Source organism: Crinia signifera, chromosome 1 (assembly GCF_055691185.1).
Source record: "Crinia signifera chromosome 1, ASM5569118v1, whole genome shotgun sequence".
Lineage (NCBI taxonomy): Eukaryota > Metazoa > Chordata > Amphibia > Anura > Myobatrachidae > Crinia > Crinia signifera.
The window spans coordinates 198,276,990-198,299,368 of record NC_139217.1 but is presented as its reverse complement, the minus strand read 5'-3'; the positions used below and the strand labels follow the sequence as shown (position 1 = coordinate 198,299,368).

Below are 22,379 nucleotides of genomic sequence, written 5' to 3'. Positions count from 1 at the left end.
AGGGAACCTCCAGAGTGCGAACAGGGTATGTTTGTACCACATCCGCATTACTGGGACCTGGTTGGGAGTCGTCTGTGTCTGTGCTGTGTGGTGCTTTCTTACCTGGGTCCAAGACTATGCTGTTGGCATCAGCCGTCTCCTCTTCCTGTGCTGGAGCCCCAGCAGCAGGTTTAGCCGGTTCAGCTTTTCCCTCAATCATGTTAATTGCATGGGAGACGGCCAGTGCCAACAGCTGCTCGTTTTCCTCTCGTTCCTTATAAGGGGATAAGACAGGGTACAAGTTAGCAACAGGTAAATTACTACTCAGGTCTCGCTTATTAGTCATTAACCCCTTCGGCACATATGGGGGTGGGGGAGCTGATTCTATTGCGGCAGCGGTTGCATTTTTATTGTGGCTGATTGTATCTGGTATTGCCAGACCTCTGATTCCCCACTGTTCCTGTCCTTCCTTCTGCCACAATTTAAGAATATCTATGTGCTTCACCCTCTCCTTACGACTGGAGAGTAGACATATTTCATCTTTTACTGCCGATAAGATTTCTGGATCGAAGCTACCAACACTGGGAAATTTTAACTTGCTGCCTTGTGTCATCTTTCTCCATTTCTTTTGGTAAACAACTGCTCGTTCACCGTGTTTACAACACATAATAAAAGCCGCCGATCCTTTGGGTCGGCCCGCTTCCTCCCTAACTTGCACGTTATCACTGTGTGACCCGTTATTACCCATAATTACAGGAATAAACGTTCACACTTAGTAGATACCGGTGGGTTATTACTTGTCTGAGAGCTCCCCAACCACTCACTTCTCCACACAATGACACTTTTCCGCAATCAAGCGTGAAGCCCACCGTGCGAGGTAATGTTACTCAATCACCAAGTCTTTCAACTAGCCGCGCACGTCTAGTTAACTTGCAAGGTGCGGCCTAATTTTTCCGGGGTACAACAAACTTGTTTTCCTGTACCCCCAAAAACTGGATTTTCTAAAGTAGCTAATCGGATCACTGGGTTCCGATGTATCTTCTTGTACCCTCCTAGTGGATCAAAATAGGTAGTTCCACTGAAGGGGCAGTTCCTATGGGCACGTCGTCACGTGCACCCTGGTCCTACACTGGACTGTCCTACACTGGACTACACTGCGCTTGAGTCGTGCCGTCACACACCCGTTCGCCTCAGTTTTTTTTTCACACTGGGCGCTAGTTACACCTAGGTCTTATGCTTATACTTGAAATATTTCTGTACAGAAAATCTTCCCAGGCTGGTAGCTTCTCACTAGATACTTATGCAGGTATAAATCCCTTATAACAGGCTATAGGAATCTATTAAAATAATGCTTGAGTTGCTTGTTTTTGGAAAATGAACAAAAAAAGAAAAAAAAAACTTATTTTCTTTTATTAATCACCGCCCCATCCACAGTATATTACTATACTGTTTAAATAAAGCTAGTGGTTCAATACTGTTCACCTTTTGAGTTCCTATGTGTGCTGCATGTGCAGTGCCAATGAACAGCCACGTGTGTACGTGCGTTGTTCACAGGCCGCCGATGAATCGGCCACCCACGTGTTCTATAGTGTATTTGCAAGGTTGCGCTCGAGTTTCGCTATACGCAGTAATTGCGCCTAAATGTGGAATAAATCCCTTAACTTCGTCCGAAAGTTACGTATCAAGATGCGAAATAAATCCCGCACTTAATCCGTAAATCACGTACAAAGATGCGAAAATTTCCCGATATGGGCACGTGCGCAGGCACCTTGCGTAATACACAATAGACGCTTTACGTTACTGTAAAAGGCCCAGAACCTGTCGCCACGTGGCGGAGTTCCTGGCCCTGCAGTAACTAACAATAAAAGTTATAGTTTTGCACAGAGGGGATCCTCTATGTACTATAATAAAGCACAGGCTCCACGTGTGCGAACCTTATCGCTCGTGGCACATATACTGTAATGAACAAGCAACTCAAGACACTATACCCCGTTAAACTACTTGTGGCAGGCAGAAATACAGTTTGCTAAACACTTAATATATGCTTTAAAACACGTGGCTTTCACTTATTGTATTTTGGGTTCAACGCTAGCACTTCCCGAACCCCGCACCGCCGCGGACCTGGCCTATCCAGCAATGGATAATAATACTTCCACCCTTTTGCTGGTATAGGTCGGGCCGCACGCCTGGTACTGAGTTCTGGAATGTGAAACGGACGGACGAGCCCTCAATTGTTAATGGTGATTAAATATGACCCAAGAAACAATAAGTGAAAAGCGCAGGCTACGTATTATGTCCGTAACCAGCGTACCCTTTATGCCTAGCTACGTGCGAACAAAACGTAGCGCAGCGTAGCGTACCTTTATCGTGTATTATACACCAAAGAACCAATACCTTAATAAGAGATCCTTTCGCAGTACTTTGACTCTAATCTGCGAATATACCTTTATAGGACAGAGTCCGTAATAAACCTTTATCGCTAAATGCGAATAACAGACACAACCACGGTATAGAAGTAAGGAGATAGGAACTCCACAAAAAGATGTCCCTAATGGACAAAAGGGGGTTACAGGAATAAAGAATACAGGTATAACAGGTAATGCAATAGACTAACACTAAGTATAAGAATCAGGCTCTACTCGGGGGAGAAAAACAGATACAGGATACAATCAGCCAACAATACAATAAGTATAAGTACCGTGAATGCAACCGTTTACCGTCTCCTCATCAAATATGCGCAGCGCAGTCCGGTCAGAGCTCGCTATCGTTCAGGGTTGAACTATAGCCCGGTCGAAGGTCAGGGAAAGGAAGATGTGCCGAAGTGACCGTGAATGCTCTGGGTCGCCTATCTTATAGGGTCAGAAAGGGGAGGTCAAAGGCCATTCCCATTGGTCAGAGATCGTATGTCAGGTCCACTGTGATTGGGGGTTAGATGAGGCACCTGGTTTGAATAGGTGCAGGGGAGTGAACTTTAGGAGTCCTTTGTTTGTCGGTATAGTTGTAAATAGCTGTAGAAACCGGTTACATCTAGATTCCTTTGTTATATACTTTCAACCGAAACTGTCTTGGGAATATGGAATTATGTCCATAATTATCGGGCCGTGTCTATTGCGAAATATTCGCAATGACCGGAATACTGTGCATAAGAAACGGAACGGAACGGTACTAAACACTATACAGATAGATGTATGCAATGCTAACTAAGCTATGTGTGGCGTTCTAAACCTTTAACTATATTTTATTTAGTGTAAGTATGTCATTATGAATTTATGTGTGATAGTATGGCTACTCTTCTGGTCCACTTTGTCACACATACTCGGGTATGGAAACTTTATTTGCGCAACTCTGCGAACCAAAATGGCGGCCATACTATCCTAAAATGGCGTGTGTGCAACTCGACTTCCACACGATGCTCAGTAGTAATCTTGGGGTTCATCTTGGTATAGAACATGAAGGCTCCTTTGAGGGCAGGAAGACTGGAGTCTGTGCAGTAGTGTTCTACAAAAGGATGACAAAGATGTTGGGGAATGTGAGACAGGGTAAAGAGGGCTCTGCTTGCAAAGGATTTAATCTAGAGCACTGATTTTAGCCTTTTCCAACTCGTGGCACACCATCAATTATTAATCAAATATAATATATTTAACTGTAATAATCCTAACATGCATTTGAGCTATTTTTAGTACAGACACGAAGTAGATTTAGTACCCATTTATACGGATGACCTGGTAGCCCTGTTCACAGATATGGTCCTCTGTAGGCCACTGTGTGCATTTGTTATGCCGCAAATTTGTTCACAATTATAAAGCTAACAATGTGAATTAGAGGTTTAACCCTTTGAGTGCCAACAACTCTGTGAGAGATGTTCGAAATATCCGCTAAAAATGCCAGCGCTTCTCACATTTCTTATAGAAATTCAAACAAAAAACCGTTGTGCAAAATAAGATTATATTTTCTATATAAGGTCTATTACAGGTCAATATGATAATGATATAAAAAAATGTTTGCTTGGCAATTTTTACACCTATTTTGACAAATTTGCTTGGCACTCAAAGGGTTAACACCATATCTTGCTGTGCAGTAGATTATAAATCAAGCACAAAAGAGACAGCTAGCCAGGTGGCAATATCTGATCACAGTGGGCCTTGTTCACCCTAAGAGGCAAATTCCTTCTCAAATGGACAAAACCATGTGCACTGCAGGTGGGGCAGATATAACATGTGCAGATAGAATTGAACATTGAATAGGGTGAATCAGCTTTTCAGTGAAAAAAATTCACTGCAAGGAGTGGAAAAAGCCAGATTCGCCGAAAAAAAAGAAACAGTGAATTGGGAGCACTGAATACTGCCCTAAAAGTGAACCAGAATAAGGCCAATAGTGAGAAGCTCTTATGTGGATAAGGCTGTTCATCCCATTCAACAGCTGAATAGCGTGCCAGATGATGGTCCGACGGTCAGGATTCCGACGCTCAGTATAACAACATCAGAGTCCTGACTGCTAAATGCCTGACAGTCCTGTGGGGGTCCAGTACCACCATAGAGGAATAATATAACTTACGGCGAGCACAGTGAGCCACCAAGCCCTCAGCATGGTGAGTGAAGCATGCCCACAAGGGGCATCTTAGCGCTCATCCTCCTGTCAGAATTCTGATATCGATATACTGACCATCGGAATCCCAACTGTCAGCGCGTCATTCCACACCTGCTAAATAACCTGTACAATTCACTCATTCTAGCAGACAGCTAGGGCATTCCATGAAAATGAATTAAGAAAACACAGAGGCCACAGCCCCCGCTTAGTTCTCATCTTCTTCCTGCCACAAATGCAACAGTAGATGAAGGAGCAGCGGTGGGTAGAGGAGTAGCTGCAAGTGGTAAAGAAGAGGCGGATGGAGGAGTGCAATGCAGGCAGGCACTCAGGGCGGAAAGGTGACATGGCGTGCGTGACCTATGAGTTACCACAGGTTATACGCGGTACCGAGGAAGCACCCAGGGGCAGCTGTGCAAGGCAAAGGCCCAGTGGGAAGCAGCGGTTAGCATCTACTGATAGGGGGCATACGGAGACGGCACACCTGGTAACCGGTTGTGGCACAGCGGTTGAAAATCGCTTATCTAGAGGAAGAAAGCAATGAGATTGGGAATGGTAGCTAAAGCACAACTGAATATGCTGCGCTATATAAGAAACTGTTAATAAATAAATAAATAGCAGTACCTTTGGGAGTAGTATTATGTAGAGCCATGACCCACTGTAGTATAGTAAAGAGAGCTTAAAGATTGAAGGTTTATTCTAGTCTCCCTGGACAGAGATCTATAAATGGGAAAGTAGTACAGAAAAAAACTTGTAAGTACAATAGCAAACTGAAAAGAGCAAAGGCACAGGTCACAGACTGTCTAAGACAGTGGTTCTCAACCTCAGTCCTCAGGAACCCCAACAGTTTTCGTTTTCCAGGTCACCCTGCAGGTGCACTCATTATTCACTGACATATTAAAAGATCACATGTGGAGCTAATTATTTCACCTGTGATTTTGTGGGGAGACCTGGAAAATGTGCACTGTTGGGGGTTCTAAAGACTGAGGTTGAGAACCACTGGTCTACGAGGTAGTGGAGGAGAGTATTTTGTGAAACAGAGCCTGATTAAGGGTTCCAGCAGCCCTAGACTAACACTCTTCTGTATTAGTCTAGGGCTGCCCCCCATCCAATTTTTTTACCTACTTGGTCGTTGCCAGGGGTTTCATGCTCCTTACCTGGGATAACATATGCTCATTACCTTGGGTTACATGTTTGTTGCCAGCATGCTACATGCTCGATGCCAGGGGTTTAGTGCTCAGAGCGCCCCAGCTCTCCTGGAATCTGCTTTCCCCTGGACAAACGCTAGAGGACCTTTAGCATCTGTCTCCTAGAATGTGACAACCATTTTTGTGAGCCCATTTTTGCTGATTCCATGCTTCCGTGTCAATAACATCAGAATCAGCTTTATTGCCCAGGTATACTTGCGTATACTAGGAATTTTTTTCGGTTTGCTGTGCAGCAGTCAGTTGGGTAACAAGTAAACAGCATATAGTATAAACAAGAAACAATATAAACAGGTGGGGGAACATGTACAGTCATACAGAAAGTTATTCTGAGGGGACACCATGTCAGATTATGTGCAAAGGGTTATGGCGCGACTAGACAGTGAGGTGTTCATGAGTTCAGGTGTCAGCAGGTGAACCGCTTGAGGGAAGAAACTTTTTAGGCTTCTGGTGGGAATAGCCCTGTAGCATCTGCCTGATGGCAGCAGGTTAAACAAGCCATGGCCAGGATTTAGTTGGTCCTTGACTATCTTCGTCCTCTTTTTTTGCTCTGGACAGGTACAGGCCCTGCACAGAGGGAAGGTCCGTCCCGATTATCTTCTCTGCAGTTCTGACTACCTTTTGGAGTCTGCATTTGTCTCTCTCGCTTCTGTACAGAAGCACAGTACAGACTCCACAATTGCGGAGTAGAAGAGGAGCAGAAGCTTCTGTGGGATGTTAAACTTCCTCAGTTGCCTAAGGAAGAACAGCCTCTTCTTGCGCTTTTCCAACAATAGTATCAGTGTTGGGCCCCCATTTAAGGTCCCAGGAGATTTTGGTTCCTAGGAACTTGAAGGAGTCCACTAGCGACACCACAATGTCAGCAATTGTTAGCGGAGGAACACCAACAGTCTTCTTCCTAAAGTCCACTACAATCTCAACGGTTTTGAGTGGGTTGAGCTCTAGATGGTTGCTGTTGCATAACATAAGTTTATCAAATCATTGTCCCAATATGTAATCAATTTACTGTTGTTGGCCAGTGTTACCATGCTGAGAAAGAGCCTGGCACCATTGGCCTTGATGTACATACAGTAGAAAAAATGAAATTGCTAAATATGAACTTAAAGAGTGGACAGTGATCTAATATATTATTAGACTGTTTCAGGGGGACATGGATAGTGTGCCTCCTTATTGCCTAGTCCTTATAGGCGTTGTGCCAATATTCTGCGGTGTTATGTGCTATTTATTTATTTAACAGTTTCTTATATAACGCAGCATATTCCGTTGCGCTTTACAATAGCAGACAGTGATACAACAAAACAGGGTATTTACAGACAGTCAAAATGTAGGAGGGCCCTGCTCGCAAGCTTACAATCTATAGATTGCCCTACTATTGCTGCACCTCATTTTTTACAGTGAATGGACCATGAGGCCTGATTAAGAGGACATTTACACAAGTTTTCGATAATGCTGCAGCCGATGGGTTAAATGTTGAGGTGCCCACCAGCTCTGGCTTTCATCTCCTGTGGTGTACAAATAGTAATGCCATTGTGTGGGCCTCAGGACTGGACATTAGAGCAACCCTATGGATGTTTAGGGTGGTATTCAATTTTTATATCTCACCCAATCTCCCATCTAAAGTGGCGCATACTGTGCTAATTATGGTCCGTTTAGCCACGCATTTGTGCATTTCTGCTCACCACCCCCAGGGACAGCGAGCTAAAATGCTGGTGAAAAAAAAAACCTTTTTAATACCATCCATAGAATGTTCGATGGTACATGGCTGCTGATGCAAGTACATGGTCACAGACACTTCCAATAACCACCCCCAGTCCACCTTCAAATGAGGCCCCATGTCATAGATACTTATTGTTCCTCTGTGTTAATTATTTGTTACCATGGTTAAGGGGAGGCAGGTACCACTCACACATTAAAAAAACAAAATTGAGATCACCAAAGCCTTCTCTTTCCTAGATTAACAAACTCATGTTTTCCCATAATGTAAATATATACAGTATGATGTTACGTATATCACATCTTGGGGAGATCAAACCAATAAAAGATGGCTCCTACAGTAACTTAGATTGCCGCAAAGGCGCAATGGATTACTTTACATGTATTACGCGTCCCCTCGCGGGGCTCGCCACACTATCTAAAATCAACTCCACACTGACGTGGATAGTGGGGGCACTCTTCGGGATGGCGTGGATACTGGGGGTTACATCTCATTGTAAGCACCCATCACATCTAATGGCATGGGCACTTGTACAATTAAAAATCGCATCGCATCCCATTTACTGGCATGCGATGCTATGCGATATTTAATTGTACAAGCATCGCATCGCACACCACTAAATAAGGTACACGATGCCATGCGATGGGCGCCGTGCTAGGAAACAAGTACCAAATCTTCTAGTGTGTATGGGCCTTAAGGGTGTCTGTAACTTCTTGGAAAGATGCACACTTCCAATGGATAGACAGGAAAACAAGGACAAAGGAAGATCATCTCTGGTACTCACAGTCCTAAACAGCTGGTTATCTCTATATTGGATTCAACAGACACTGTATACAGAAAATGGTAATGAGAACATATTGTTTCCATTTATGCTATATCGTAGTTTATGGTGTGTGTGTGTGTGGGAGGGGGTGAAAGGCTACCTGCAGTCAGTCCCAGGTCTTGCAGTGAGATCAGATGTGCATCTGGCCCATGGACTGCTGATAATGAGCAAACAATCTGTGGGGTGAATTTACTAAGATGGGAGGGCTATTGGATATCAGATCTTGCACAAAGCAACCAGATTGTACTCCTATACAAATATTTATTTATTTATTAAGTACCTTTTAGAAGATAATATATAGATTATTATTGGTTGCTGTGGGCCATCACCCCATCTTCAATGGAACTCCCATCTTAGTAAATTTACCCGTGTGCCCAGTGCTGCATAGCTGGTTGTCCCAGTACAGATAAAGCACTACGATACTGGTTTCCCTATGCTGCTTGCATTAGAACGGCAATACATTATAAAAAGAAAGCTACCGTTATGTAATGAAACAATTCACAGATAACCTATAATTATTGCATTCAAAAATAGCTTTTATTTTTTTTATACAAAATACAAAAATGTACACTTAGTTTTTTTTTCTGATACACATACAAAAAGACAGGTCTATCCATTCCATACAAAACAGCTTCAAAATACTATGAGCATGGAACAAGAAGATCCAGAACATACTTAAGAGCATTATACATTTGTGCAACATATAGATTGTTAATGGCATTTAAAAAAAAAAAAAATTTGATTGAAGCTTTAAAAATCACCACTTGCTTTTTGGATTTGCAAAACATTTTCCGATCCGCTGCAGTTCTGTATAAAACCAAGCACATTACATGTATATCACAAACAAAGCATATATAAACAATCAGAGGTTGTTCTGTCTGTGCGGTACACTGTAGTGGATAGGATGGAAATATCACAGCACAACAGTTTCTAAGGATTTGTCTTTGGATGTATTCCAATGCCCTATCCAGTATGCTTTCCTAGAAATCTCCGTGCTGGAAGTAAATTAAAGGGGGACTTCACCTATAAGCCCTTAATATTCCCAGTACCCACACTGGTGCCTGAAGCCCTCACGGCTCCAAAGCTAGCAGGAAGGAGAATGTTCAAATATATCCATGTTTTGTATTGCTCATTGTGCTCCCACAACTGTCCAGCCTGTCATTTAATTTCCAAGCATCTCCTGGCTGTCAGCCTGCAGTATGTTACCACAAGAGCTGTCATTTGGGGGTTTATTGAACAAAAAATGACCAGACAAAGGACCCTGCTGGGTATATGAGGGAGTGGGAAGTATGGGGAAAATGCTGACACCACAGAATTCAGTCACACTTACCCAAGAAAAAAAATCTTTGAAGAAGTACCTGCACGGTATTTGGGTTCACTCTAGCTTAATCCAAAAAATAGGGTCTAAAGTCTCTTACAAAAAAAATGCATAGTGCCTGTATACAAGTGTACAACTTCTTATATCACCCTTACCCTATAATAGCAGACATGCTGATTACGCACACACATGCTCAGTAGTGTAGGGCTACTTTACCGCTACACCAATAATATTCCCACATGCCACAATGATAAGAGAGTCATTCTCATGCTAGAAATGGTAAAAAAGTGACACACTTAAGCATGGTACTATAACATGGCTATATTTACTGGGTTCTGTAGCTAGCTGGTATACTGGAAAGCATTCTTAGCGGTGTATTCAATGCCGTGGGCGAGCGGCGACAGCGAGCAGGGCTTCCTGCTCGCTGTCACCACTCACCCTGTCAGTATTCAACGCACCCCCCTCATACGCCAATTCCCCTTCGCTCCGTTTTTTGCCGTATGCGGCTCCAGAAGCCGCGGGTCTCGTCCTGTGACGGCGAGGATTTCCCCAGAACATTGAATAGGGCGAGCGGCTGGCGAGGATCTCTGGTTTTCTGCAATCCTCACTGTTTAACCCCCTCACCGGCCGCATTGAATACTACCCAGTAATGATGGGGCAGTAAATATGAAATACATAATTGTACGACAGTTTTTGTGCATCTACTCTCCATCCTAAAAGAGTTGCATCAAGGAAGGATAAAATAAACCAATAAAGAAACAAATATAAAATATACCAAGTATTGCTGCTTTCTTGATTATCTTTTAGATTAGCTTGATTTTCTTCTAGGTTCAAAAGCTTAGTAAGCAAATGGACAGGACAACAAGAGTTGAGATTGGGCTCCACAACATGTAGCAAAGAACAGGGCTTAAAGGTTAGGTCTACATAGTGTCACATGCAAATTGCCCATGTTTCTGTATTCTCCTATGGCACTGGCTAGACTTGCTGCTGGTGCACCTTTATCCTACTGCTGAATAATGCACTGTAGTGGTCCAATTAGGACGTTTCGTTACAGAGAATATAAATTGCAGCTTTGGTGTCCTGTGACTACGTCATTAGAGTAGTTCTAACCTAATCATACTAAAGTTGTATCCTACAGTATTTTTTTTCTACACACCTCTATAAAGAATTATTCCTGAAAGATATTTAAAAAAAAAGCAGACAGGAAGCTTAATAAAGGTGCATTTGGGGAATTTCCCACAGTCTACACTGCATTTTTCTTACATTAAAAACGGACTTTTAGCAAAATTTTATGAAATACTTAAACCATTATTATTTCCAGGTGTCCTAGTCAAGTGCAAATATCTGTTCTAAAACTTTCCTAACACTATACATTTATGTATAAAAAGAACAATTAGGTATTTAACTCATTCAGCAGTTGTAAGATTGTCTGGCATTGATGTGTGTGTGTGTGTATACATGGTTGGGGCTGATCCACTTACACACAGGTAAAAAAAAACCAAAGGGCCTTTTATTCTAAGCCTCAAATCCTCCTAGCCTTGTCCTCTCCATTGGTCTGGGTTGCATACTTGGATAGAACGGTGGGAGAGGGCCCATGCATTACCAGATAGTGTCACTTGGGTAGTAAAGAGGGCCTGTCTACTCGGTTACATAATATATATTAGACTAGATCTGTTGTGCCCAATAAATCAAAACAACCAGTCTGTATTTTAAACAGCTGGTTTGAAGCAAACAGAAACATTTTATTGTAGAGTTAATTTTGTTATATTAGATACATATATATTTAGTATTAGAGAGTGCAAAAAACGAATGTTTTTTTCCAGGCATAGCTTGTTAAAAACGGACCTAACCAATAACAAGGTACAGTATATGGAACAGTAGGTTTCTGCTTCAATACAAACTGCTGAAACAGGTCCCCCTCTATTAATTCTGCATGCTTATCAGTCAAAATAGAACCTGAACTGTGCAGAACAAGTGGTTACCATGGAGACAAGTGGGCTCTGTTTCACTCATTGTGTACACCTAGCTGCTGTCAAATTATTTCCAGACTGGAGACACATCATAATACACAGCAATTATCAAGATGATACATAAAATGCTGGAAACTAGTATTTATAGATGCCACTTGGAATTAGCAAAATAATGACACTATACCTGTCTGTTAAGCAGAAATATTTTATATATCCTATATAATAATGCTTTATAATAGGGTATAAAAGATTACAGCCTGATTTCTATTAATACAAACTTTGGTTCCATTGCTCGAGTTAAAAATCATGCATTCAAAACTTTTAAGCCATCAAACTAGTTTACATAACTAGGTGGTCCATTGGTATCTAATTGCAGAAAATAATTGGAGACAAGTGGATGAAGGAGTTATGTAACAATTTTCAAATGTATTTTTGGTTCTTAATGGATAAAAGGTATGATCTAGGGATTATAGTTGCAATTATATTTTAAATGTTGGTATTCTATTTACTAATTTAATTTGTTCATATTAAGTTCTAAATGTAGGTTTAACTCTAAAGGGGAATTCAATTAACCACAGTACTTTACTACAGGCTAAATTATCCATCTGGGCTATTCAATTAGCCCTGACTGCAGCACACAGTTATTTGGGATTTAATTTAAATAAATTAATCCCAGAGCCTGTTATCTGGTGCTGTGTACCTGTTAACACATAGGTTCTGGAACTTATCCGGGAAATTGTGTTAACACCGATAACAGGATAACTTATTGGGCAAGGAAAAATGTCTCTAAATGAATAGCCCATGGATCTAAAGCATTTTTTTCACAGCTGGTAAAGTCTCAGGTATAATTGAATTCCCCATAGATTTCTCAGTTTCTTTTAAAGATAACTTGCCTCTTCAATTACTGTTGACGATAACTGCCGGATTATTAATTTCCATATAGAAATCTGTATAGTGGTCACAAATACAATATTCTACTAGGAAAAAGGTGGTATTGTATCAATAAAAGTGCAGAAACCAAAACAATATCACAATCCTTCCATTATATGTCCTACTCCTATAAACTAAAAATCTAATCATTGAACTGTTAATCGTCCATAAATGCCAATTCATTAACATCCTGATACCTTTCCAGCTGGAATATTAAGCGGTGCAATACAATTTAAAATATTAGCATTGTTTTTTTTTTTAACATAAACCTATACAGTGTCAAGCCAATTAATGAATTAATGTAATCAAATCTAGCTTTACAATTAATGCAAAAGGTAGAAACAAAATTCTTTAAGAAAAATATTTATGTTCACAAATGGGCAAAAATATTCATGAACTCCAATTTTATTGCATAATCTTCTGTAGCCAAACTGGATTTACTCATTAATTATTTATTTAAAAGTGTCACAGGATTTTAGGATAAAAAACCCTCCAAATATAGTCTGAATATTTACTAAATAAAAGTTAATTGAACGTGGGAAGAGGCATATGTCCGAAATGTACCGTTGTCTGCTTTTTCTCAGTCAGACTGTCCCTGCCCACTAAAACCATTGAGGTCAGAGGGAGAAAGCAGGCAGCCATATTGATCAGCACCCAAAACCGGTACAATGGAAAATAAAACACATGAAATATGAATATAAAACATTCGTATGACTTTTCTTCCCCCTCTTCCGTTTGATGAACCAAGGTGTGATTTTTTTTTTTTTACACAATACAATAAGCTTTGCCATACATACAAACAGAATATGAGTTGTAGTCATTTTTATATGTGTACTGTAAGCTATTACAGCCTCTTATGGAGTGGCCTTTTTGGTAAATACAGGTACAGTCCGCAGTGTTATGATTAAAGTTTGCAGAACCGGTCATATATCCTTAAGCTCTGTGTCACACTGCTGGACTGAATGCATGTCAGCGACCTTTCTACCACATGCAGCAAGGGTGACTCCGAGGAGAGAAACTACTAGTATTCTCTCATCACCACTGACTAAAATGAGTCATGGAGATTTGGTTGAACAACATGAAATGCAATGGAACAGGTAAATAAAGCCACATCAGTATATATTGAAAAACCACAGGCGTTTGGTTAAAACATGTAGTTGTACTGGAGCTATTGGTAGCATTATAAATTACAGTCATATTATAAAGAAGAAAGTGCATGCTGCAGAAAAAGGGAAGGGGGTAGATCTTGTACACTTGTAATCCCAAACACAAAATAACTGAATCATGTCATCCATTAACAGATACGATTGCTAATGGGAAAGAAAAAAATAATCATTCAGTAAAAACTGTCCATCAGACACCAACACAAATTGCATGGGCTGGTTAAGCAGAAGCAGTTTATCTAAATATATTTCCGATTGCTCAAGCCTCCTGGCTTGCTCCTTTTGCGCAGTGTAGGTATGGTTCCAAGGTTGCTCATCTGGATATCACATGATTGACTAGTGTCTTTGATGAGTGACAGAGTAGTATTGAAATGAGGTAATCAGTTGTCCTGGATATGTTTTACTTGGAACGCATGCCCACAGGTTTCATTCAATCACATGGACAAATAAATCCCCAGGTTTTGTCTTTTGTAGTGGGTTGAAAAGCAAAATAGAACCAGTATAACCATCCTAGGGAGACCACTGACCAAAGTAGCTGAGCAGTTCTGGTACAGGACCATGTAGTAAGTAGGATAAAAAGCGGCCCATCCCGTCCATCTTTAGAGGCCATAGCTTATGAATCCAGTTATAATGCATCCACACTTATTCGTACCTTTAACTTGGAGTGTACCAGAACAAGAGCAGGAAAATTCCCATCCTTGTTAGCTTCAATCAAGCAAAACAAAAGTTGCTGTTGCATATAAAGACACCTTGTGCAATTTCCAAATTGTCCATTTTCTTTCACTAGAGCAATAGTTTATGGGCCAAGTGAGGCACACTCAGGATTCTCAGCTCCCTCTTGGCGATCTGCTCATTCTCAGTAGAAGTTTTGGGATAAAAGCGGTTCTAGATCACATGACGTCTGATTATATTGTCTGTGCAGAGCCTCGTTTGCTGATTAGGACCTCTAGCAGCCGTAGCTTAGCTTTCATGTGCTTATATTCGCTGTAATCTTCTGTCATAGGACCTCGATCTTCTTTTTGAACCGTTCTGTGGAGGCAAATAGAAAAGGTACAGTGTATCTTTCCTTACTTTAAACAATCCTTACTTTTTAATGGCGAAAATCTACCAAAATTAGTACATATCTACTATACAGTACATCTAAAATAAAAAAAGTCATCTTCTCTCTCTTGAAATAATTGGATATGGATAAACCTATAATAACTTATAATCACCGGGTGTTGACCATTAGGTTGACAGTAAATAGGTTAATAGTCAATAGGTCGACCACTATTGATCAACAATGGAAATGGTCGACATGAGTTTAGGTCGATATTGATTTCTTTTTTTTTTATTAGTGTCTGTTGAAATCTTCAATTCACAAATTGGACACCATCGGCCCAAGGGGGGTGAATGAAACAATGGGTGTTATACATTTCATATAGCATAATGAGTGAGGTATAGGTGTCATCAGATATTACGCAGGGTGGGATGTGTTAGCAATATTCTTGACAGCCCAGCCTATTTGGATAGGTCATAGAACATACAGTGCATTGTACAGAATTAATACTGGTATGTAAGAAAGTTCATATTTATTTTTTTCTTGGCTTTACAGTATATAATAAATGTACTAGTTGATAACATGAGAAGCCGGTGATGTGAGATAGCAAACATTTCCTATATAAAGGTGAGTACACACAATTGCTCACAGCCATCTTCCATTTTTTGGATCACCGTGGCCAAGAGACTGATACTAATATTTTTATTAATATTAATACTATTGCTGTCATGAAGCCTGCAATGTATAGGAAATACATTTACTATAGGGAATTTGAGGTAAACACAAATATCCTCAGTTCTCATAAGCTTCTGATGCTTATACACTATGTAAACCAGTGATGGGAAACCTTCGGCCCTCCAGCTGTTGTTGAACTACACATCCCAGCAACAGGTTTAGCATGGCTAAATAGCAAAACTGTAATAGGGCATGCTGGGATGTGTAGTTCAACAACAGCTGGAGAGCCTAAGGTTTCCCATGCCTGATGTTGACAAAAGTGATTGGTCACCCCTGTGCAAGGGAAATGGTGTGCTCCTGTAGCAGACACGTGTTCGTAAAAGGTATAAAATAGGTAGGGGGGTAGATCATTTGCTAACGAAATGCCTTGCCACAAGGAGAGAAGAAAAGTTGGAAAGTTCCTAAGCTTTGTGGATGTTAGGAAGGTCTCCAAATCCACTGTGTATTTTGTCATTAATGAATGGAAGAAGAATGATAATTGCAGGAATGCACCTCACCTAAAGCTGCAACCCAAGGACTGGAGAGTGCTAACATGGGGGCTGCATACAAACAGGGGTCGTTCCATATATACCACTGCACAGGAGTTTAACATGGTCACTAATGTGTTGGTTTGGATAAGGATACTTAGGGAGGCACTAGAGCGGCTACTCAAAAAGAAGAATGCAGCTAGGCGCTTAGGATGGTATAAAGAGCATAAAAATCTGGAAAGTGGAACAATGGTGGAAAGTGTTATGAAGTGTCGAATCACGATTTACATTTGAGAACAGATGAATGGGTTTGGGATTGGCGACTTCCAGCAGATTTCAGAGTGTAAAGTAACTACAATAAAATATGGAGGTGGTGGCATTATGCTAAGGGACTGTTTCCACTGGTTTGGCATGGGTCCACTAGTTGTAATGCATGGTTGCATTAACTCTGAGAAGTATAGAGACATTATAGATAACTCATTGCTTCCTGAATTGTGCTAGTTTTACAGAAAATACTGTTTTTATCAGGACGACAATGACACCGGTCATGATTGCAGGAGTGACGCTGGACTTGTATAGAGAAAATTCTGTAAGCCAGGTGGACTTGCAAGCTCAGATTCCAGATCTTAAACCCAATGAGAACATCTGGGATGACTGGAGCAACGAGTGTGTTCTAGGCTGAACCAACCTTCTACAGTGTTGTACTTAAGGCAGAATGGCAGAAAAACATACCGCCTGCTGTTTTCCCAGGAACTTGTGGACAGCTTGCAAAGAAGGGTGTCTGCAGTAATCACTGCATGTGGTGAACCTACAAATTACTGACATCTTTTTTATCTATTTACTGGTCATTGTCCAATCACTTTTGTCTACATGTATATTTGTGAATATTAAAAAGAAGTCAGCTGCTATAAAATGGAGAATACAAGAAATAAAAGCAAAGCAAGTAAAAATTGGCATGTATGGACAATATTCAGAGATAGGTGAGAGATTGCGGTGATTAGAATTCAGCCTCTGGGTAGGAAGCAAGCAAGAGTGGATTAGTGGTAAACTTACTGTGAATACACCCCCTAGATGATAAGGTAATACACACATGAAGAGAAGGTGATCTAAAAGAGCTAAGAGTTTGGGTCCTCAATGTGGGTTTTGTTGTGTATGTTTTGTGTAGATTGCATTGTTAATATAGCATGGATAGAATATTGCCTTTTAGAAATGTTATCAGATGTATTTGTTGGCGGAGGAGTTAACATACAGGAGGTAGGAATAACATTATGCTATGTTATATTCAAAACAAAATAAAGAATTAATAAAAAAAAAAAGGTTAGGTTGAGAGTTCCTTTAAAGAGATAAGATGGAGAAAGGAACCCAAAGCTAATATTCAGGTCACACCTGTACAATTTCAGTCAACTGGTTATGCAATAGATCTGCTCTTAATTAAAATGGAGTAAAAAAAAAAAAGAACTGTGTAGTCATGAACATAATTTGTGAACCTCATATTTTCCCTGTGGTTTACAGATTAAGAATCACTGCGTGCTAGTTAAGGCACATTAGCCAAGTCTTATTTTAAGACATGTATTGCTTTATACTGCAATATAGGACAAAAATAAACTTCTGATAAAACAATTCCTTTTGTCGCCAATGGAATGAATGAATTACTGCCATATAACAAGGGCAATGAAACTGCTGGACAGTAATGTCCCTCACAGAACTGTAGTGACAGTTGAGACAAAAGCCAGAAGCATACGCATTCTAGAAACACTAATTAGAATTAACATGATATGTCTGCTCTAAATACATATAGGCAAAAACAAGTTCTCCACATGGCACCATTAATGTAATGTAGAAACAATGGCCGCCATCTCAGCATAAAACAGCAGTTTATGTTATTATATTCACTCACCTTCCATTTTGTCTAAAAAAATTGTCTTCAAAATCTCGAAGTTTTTTCCTGATCCTCTTCTTCTCCTCCCTTGCTTCCTGAAGCTGTTCTAGAAGCTCGGGCCTATTAGGAAAACACAGGAAAATTCAGGTCATGCAAATGTAGATCAATTACTCTACAGGTGCATTGACAAGCTCATATTTCACGTACAGGTCTTTTGAAGCAGTCCTGGTTTTCTGGACAGCGGTTTCTAATTAATTTAATAAATATAGTTAAATGGGTACTGTTTACCTAGCACGGCGCCCATCGCATTGATCGCATGTACATTATAGTGGCATGCGATGCGATGGGTGCGATTGTAGCGATAACAATGTTAAATTACCTTCCAATCAACCAGATCAACCCAATGGACCCGATTTTACATAGGGAACAATGTTAAATTCCCTTCCAATCAACCAGATCAACCCAATGGCCCCGATTTTACATAGGGAACAATGTTAAATTCCCTTCCAATCAACCAGATCAACCCAATGGACACAATTTTACATAGGGAACAATGTTAAATAGCCCCCAGACCTCAAATTGAATAGAATAACCATCCTGAAGTGTGAAATGCCCCCCCCCCATTGTTAACGTCACCCCACGGTCAACGTCATCCCGAAGCGTGGCGAGCGCAGCGAGCCCGCGAGGGGTGGCGGTACGCGTCCTCCGACCTTTTCATACCCCCACTATCCACGTCGGCGTGGAGTCAAGAATAGAAAGTGTGGCAAGCGCAGCGAGCCACCGAGCCCGAAGCGTGGCGAGCCCCGCGAGGGGACGCGGATACCTTCACAGGTATCCGCGTCCCCTCGCGGGCTTCACAGCTATCTGTGACCCCTCGCGGGGCTCACCACGCTTCGGGCTCGCCACACTTTCTATTCTCAACTCCACGCCGACGTGGATAATGGGGGTATGAAAAGGTCGGAGGACGCGTACCGCCGCCGCTCGCCACGCTTCGGGATGACATTGACCGCGGTGTGAAGTTAACAATGGGGGGGGGGGGGGCATTTCACACTTCAGAGTGGTTATTCAATTCAATTTGTGGTCTGGGGGCTATTTAACATTGTTCCCTATGTAAAATTGGGTCCATTGGGTTGATCTGGTTGATTGGAAGGGAATTTAACATTGTTCCCTATGTAAAATTGGGTCCATTGGGTTGATCTGGTTGATTGGAAGGGAATTTAACATTGTTCCCTATGTAAAATCGGGTCCATTGGGTTGATCTGGTTGATTGGAAGGTAATTTAACATTACAAACACATAAGATGCATGCAATGCCTGCGATTTGCGGCAAGATACCCGAGATATAGATCGTGGGCGCCGTTCTAGGTAAACAGTACCGTCAAATGTAATCTGCTATAAAAATTTGCTTCTAGATGTATGCAAGGAGTGAATCAATGATCTCAAGTCATTCAAATATGTATTATTTAAGAATGTTCTCTTACTGTAGAACTGAACCACCATAATTAAAATGGCTGTACAGTTAATATGTGCACAGTGAACCTGTAACAACCACCACAAAGGAAAGAGATATTAACCAGATGTCGCCATCAGGATAACAAGCTAATTCCAGAGTTATTTTTCACATCTAGGCCTTCTTGACTGTTTCAGCCTATTACACATTAGATCAGCCACTGTACAGCCTGCATGGCTAGAGATTAGAGCAGAAATAAAAGATGGTAAACAGAACCAGACAGGTGGGTGAAAGAAGAACAATAATAATTAAGGAGATCAGGGATTTGCAGTAACACACAGAAATGGCACAAAGTACAGAAGGAGTTGAAGCAGAATTTCTAATGTATTTAAGCTCTTTGCAATAAGCTACAGATACATTTTTACAAAAGCCAACATACACAGACGCAGAATGAAGATTGCCAAGTCCAAGGTCTTGGCTACTTTTTGATGGGGTCTTGTCATCAACTGGAGATACAAAGCCATCTGTTTCATCCTCAAGTTGTTCCAGGAAACTTCGTACAGTGAATTCTGGTTTCATCGTTACAGCAAAATCAGTGTTCACGTTATTGTCATCTTCTGACCCTTCCTCTTCTTCCTGAAAATACCCCAGTCAGGGTTAAACCAAATATTTTAGATTCATGTAATACACATGTACAATTGACACAGATATGAAGCTCTGAGGGAGGTGCAACAGGATGTAAACCATCCACTTCGATTAGTACATGTGGCCAAAATATAAGCACATGGTTAGTAACATACAGTTAACTTGATCATTCTTTACATGGCAATTTTTTTTTTTATTTCATCCATTAAATTTACCTTCCATAGACCCAAATCAAGAAATAAAACTGTAATTATAGTAAAAAGGAAGAATTCTGGGAAGTATACAACACGTACATTTGGGTACAACACGTACATTTGGGTACATTGTCATGGGAACTCAACCTTGAAGGGCACAGGACCATTTATTAAACAGACTTGAGTGCAAAGTCATCCTGAAATTGCTTCTTGGACAAACACACACCAGGCCAACCAGTCAGTTTCAAAACAATAAAAACACTTAGAACGATTACACAAATGTACACAGGGAATGAACAATGCATCAAAATAGATAACATACACAACCTCCCATCTTTTAAATGAGTGTTTCTCAACCCAGCTCTGATCTGGAGCACAGGTGTGTTGATTAATTAGTGTTTTTTTCATGTCCCAGAGGGAGAGAGTTAAGACTCACTGCCCCAGGGCAGTGATAGACAGATGCTGTAAAACACTGCCTACTGTGATGCAAGAAGTGTGCACAAAAGGTAGGATAGATTGTTCAGTCTGAGCTGCATCTTCAAAGTCAAAGTGATATTCTTTCCATAAGCTATCGATAAAAATTAATGAGACAAATGGGGCACACAAGGATGGCTGGGATAATAACAAATCAGCAAAATAAAAAACATACAAAATAAACCAGAATGATCTACAAAGGGACTTTTTTAGTTTTTATTATCTTTTTATTTATTTTTTGCATCATCAATGTATGACACTAAAATGTATTGGCCCGGATTATTACTATATAAAACTACCAACACATCCATTTTGCATTACAATATTATCCAAATTGGAAATAACACATACACTTTACACCACATGGGAAGAGGAGAAACAATATGGAAGGGTGCAGTCATTTTACCTCAGACAGCTTACAGCTGGGGTAGCCAACTCCAGTCCTCGCGAGCTACCAACAGTTAATGTTTTCCAGATCTCCTCACAGAATCACAAGTGAAGTAATTAGCTCCACCTGTGGATCTTTGACAATGTTTCAGCTAGTAATGAGTGCACCTTTGCAGCAGCTAGGTTGTGTGGAAAATGTGAACTGTTGGTAGCTCTCGAGGACTGGAGTTGGCTGCCCCTGGCTTACAGTATATGACAAACCAAAAGTGTTGTTAGCCCCTAGTACATCATTTATCAAACTCAGTCCCCAGGACCCAAAACAGTTCTGGTTTTCCAGATCTCCTCACAGAATCACAAGGGAAATTGTTTTTTTTTTTAAAGATCCACAGGTGAAACTAATTGTGTCAGTGAGAAATTATAACACCTGTGTACATACTGGGTGACCTGGAAAAAGCAAACTATATTTGGATTACCGAGGACAGAGATCGAGAACAAAAGTCTTAACACAGTGAGGACATATATGTTGCTGAACTACACATCCCTGCATGCCCTGCAACAGTTTTAGCATGGCCAGATAGCAAAACTGTTGCAGGGCATGCTAGGATGTGTAGTTCAACAATAGCTGGTGTGCATAGGTTCTATATCACTGTCCTAGGGACAACCACACACCTGGACAGAAGGAGTTCCAGTCATACTATTCCTATTTTTCTACAGTCTAGATTTTGAGTAGTGTCATTGGTTGTTATCATTAAACTTTTTAAGGGGCTAATTCAAGTCTAAGCAATGGGCAGGGTAATAAGCAATTTTACTCTATACACTGCCAATGCACATCGCTTGGAGCAGAACCAGCCCACAATCGTCAGAGGCCATTGCAGTTAAGTCATTAATGACTGATCTTCGGTGGAGACACCAGGCAGTGTGTAATGTAGAGCTGGACAGTATACAACTCATTAAGCTGTATAATATGCTTTGAAACAGGGGTAGGCAGCTGTTGTAGAACTAGATATTTCAGCATACCCTCACATAGATTTGCTAATTGGCCATGCTGAAATATATAGTTCTACAAAAACTTGGCTTTAAATCATATCTCCCATTATGGCCCTCTCCAGGAGGGACACAATGCTTTGCTCCTGGACTTCCCTCTTAATGTATGATTACCATCACCTGTGTTAAAAAAGGTTGATTGATAAGGTGCTTCAACACAGGTGATGGCAATCATACATTAAGAGGGAAGTCTAGGAGCAGAGCATTGTGTCCCTCCTAGAGAGGATCATGTTGGGAGGTATGATTAAATGGTAATTTGATAGTATACTGTGGGAATGGAGCTGCACCACACCTCTGGCATTGGGTCTGCATACAGGACACTAAGTTGTATGACATGCTTGGTATGGGATAGTATTGTAAAGGTGCTAATAGGCTTGTAC

General features: G+C 40.9%; 2 protein-coding genes across 6 annotated transcripts in view; one reads left to right on the top strand and one right to left on the bottom strand.

The window, feature by feature from the left end:
- The window catches only part of LOC146066743 (putative E3 ubiquitin-protein ligase HERC6), a 437,857-nt gene that overhangs the window by 241,738 nt on the left and 173,740 nt on the right, over positions 1-22,379 (top strand). The window lies entirely within an intron of this gene.
- FAM13A (family with sequence similarity 13 member A) overlaps positions 8,821-22,379 on the bottom strand; it is a 191,701-nt gene continuing 178,142 nt past the window's right edge. For all 5 annotated transcript variants that reach the window (XM_083179126.1, XM_083179123.1, XM_083179125.1 and 2 more), the window contains 3 exons: positions 19,695-19,891; positions 17,825-17,926; positions 8,821-14,715 (listed from right to left, as the gene is read on the bottom strand). In XM_083179126.1, coding sequence (XP_083035252.1) covers positions 14,592-14,715; positions 17,825-17,926; positions 19,695-19,891 — 423 coding nt within the window. In that variant the 3' untranslated portion in view covers positions 8,821-14,591. The remainder of the gene's footprint in view (positions 14,716-17,824; positions 17,927-19,694; positions 19,892-22,379) is intronic.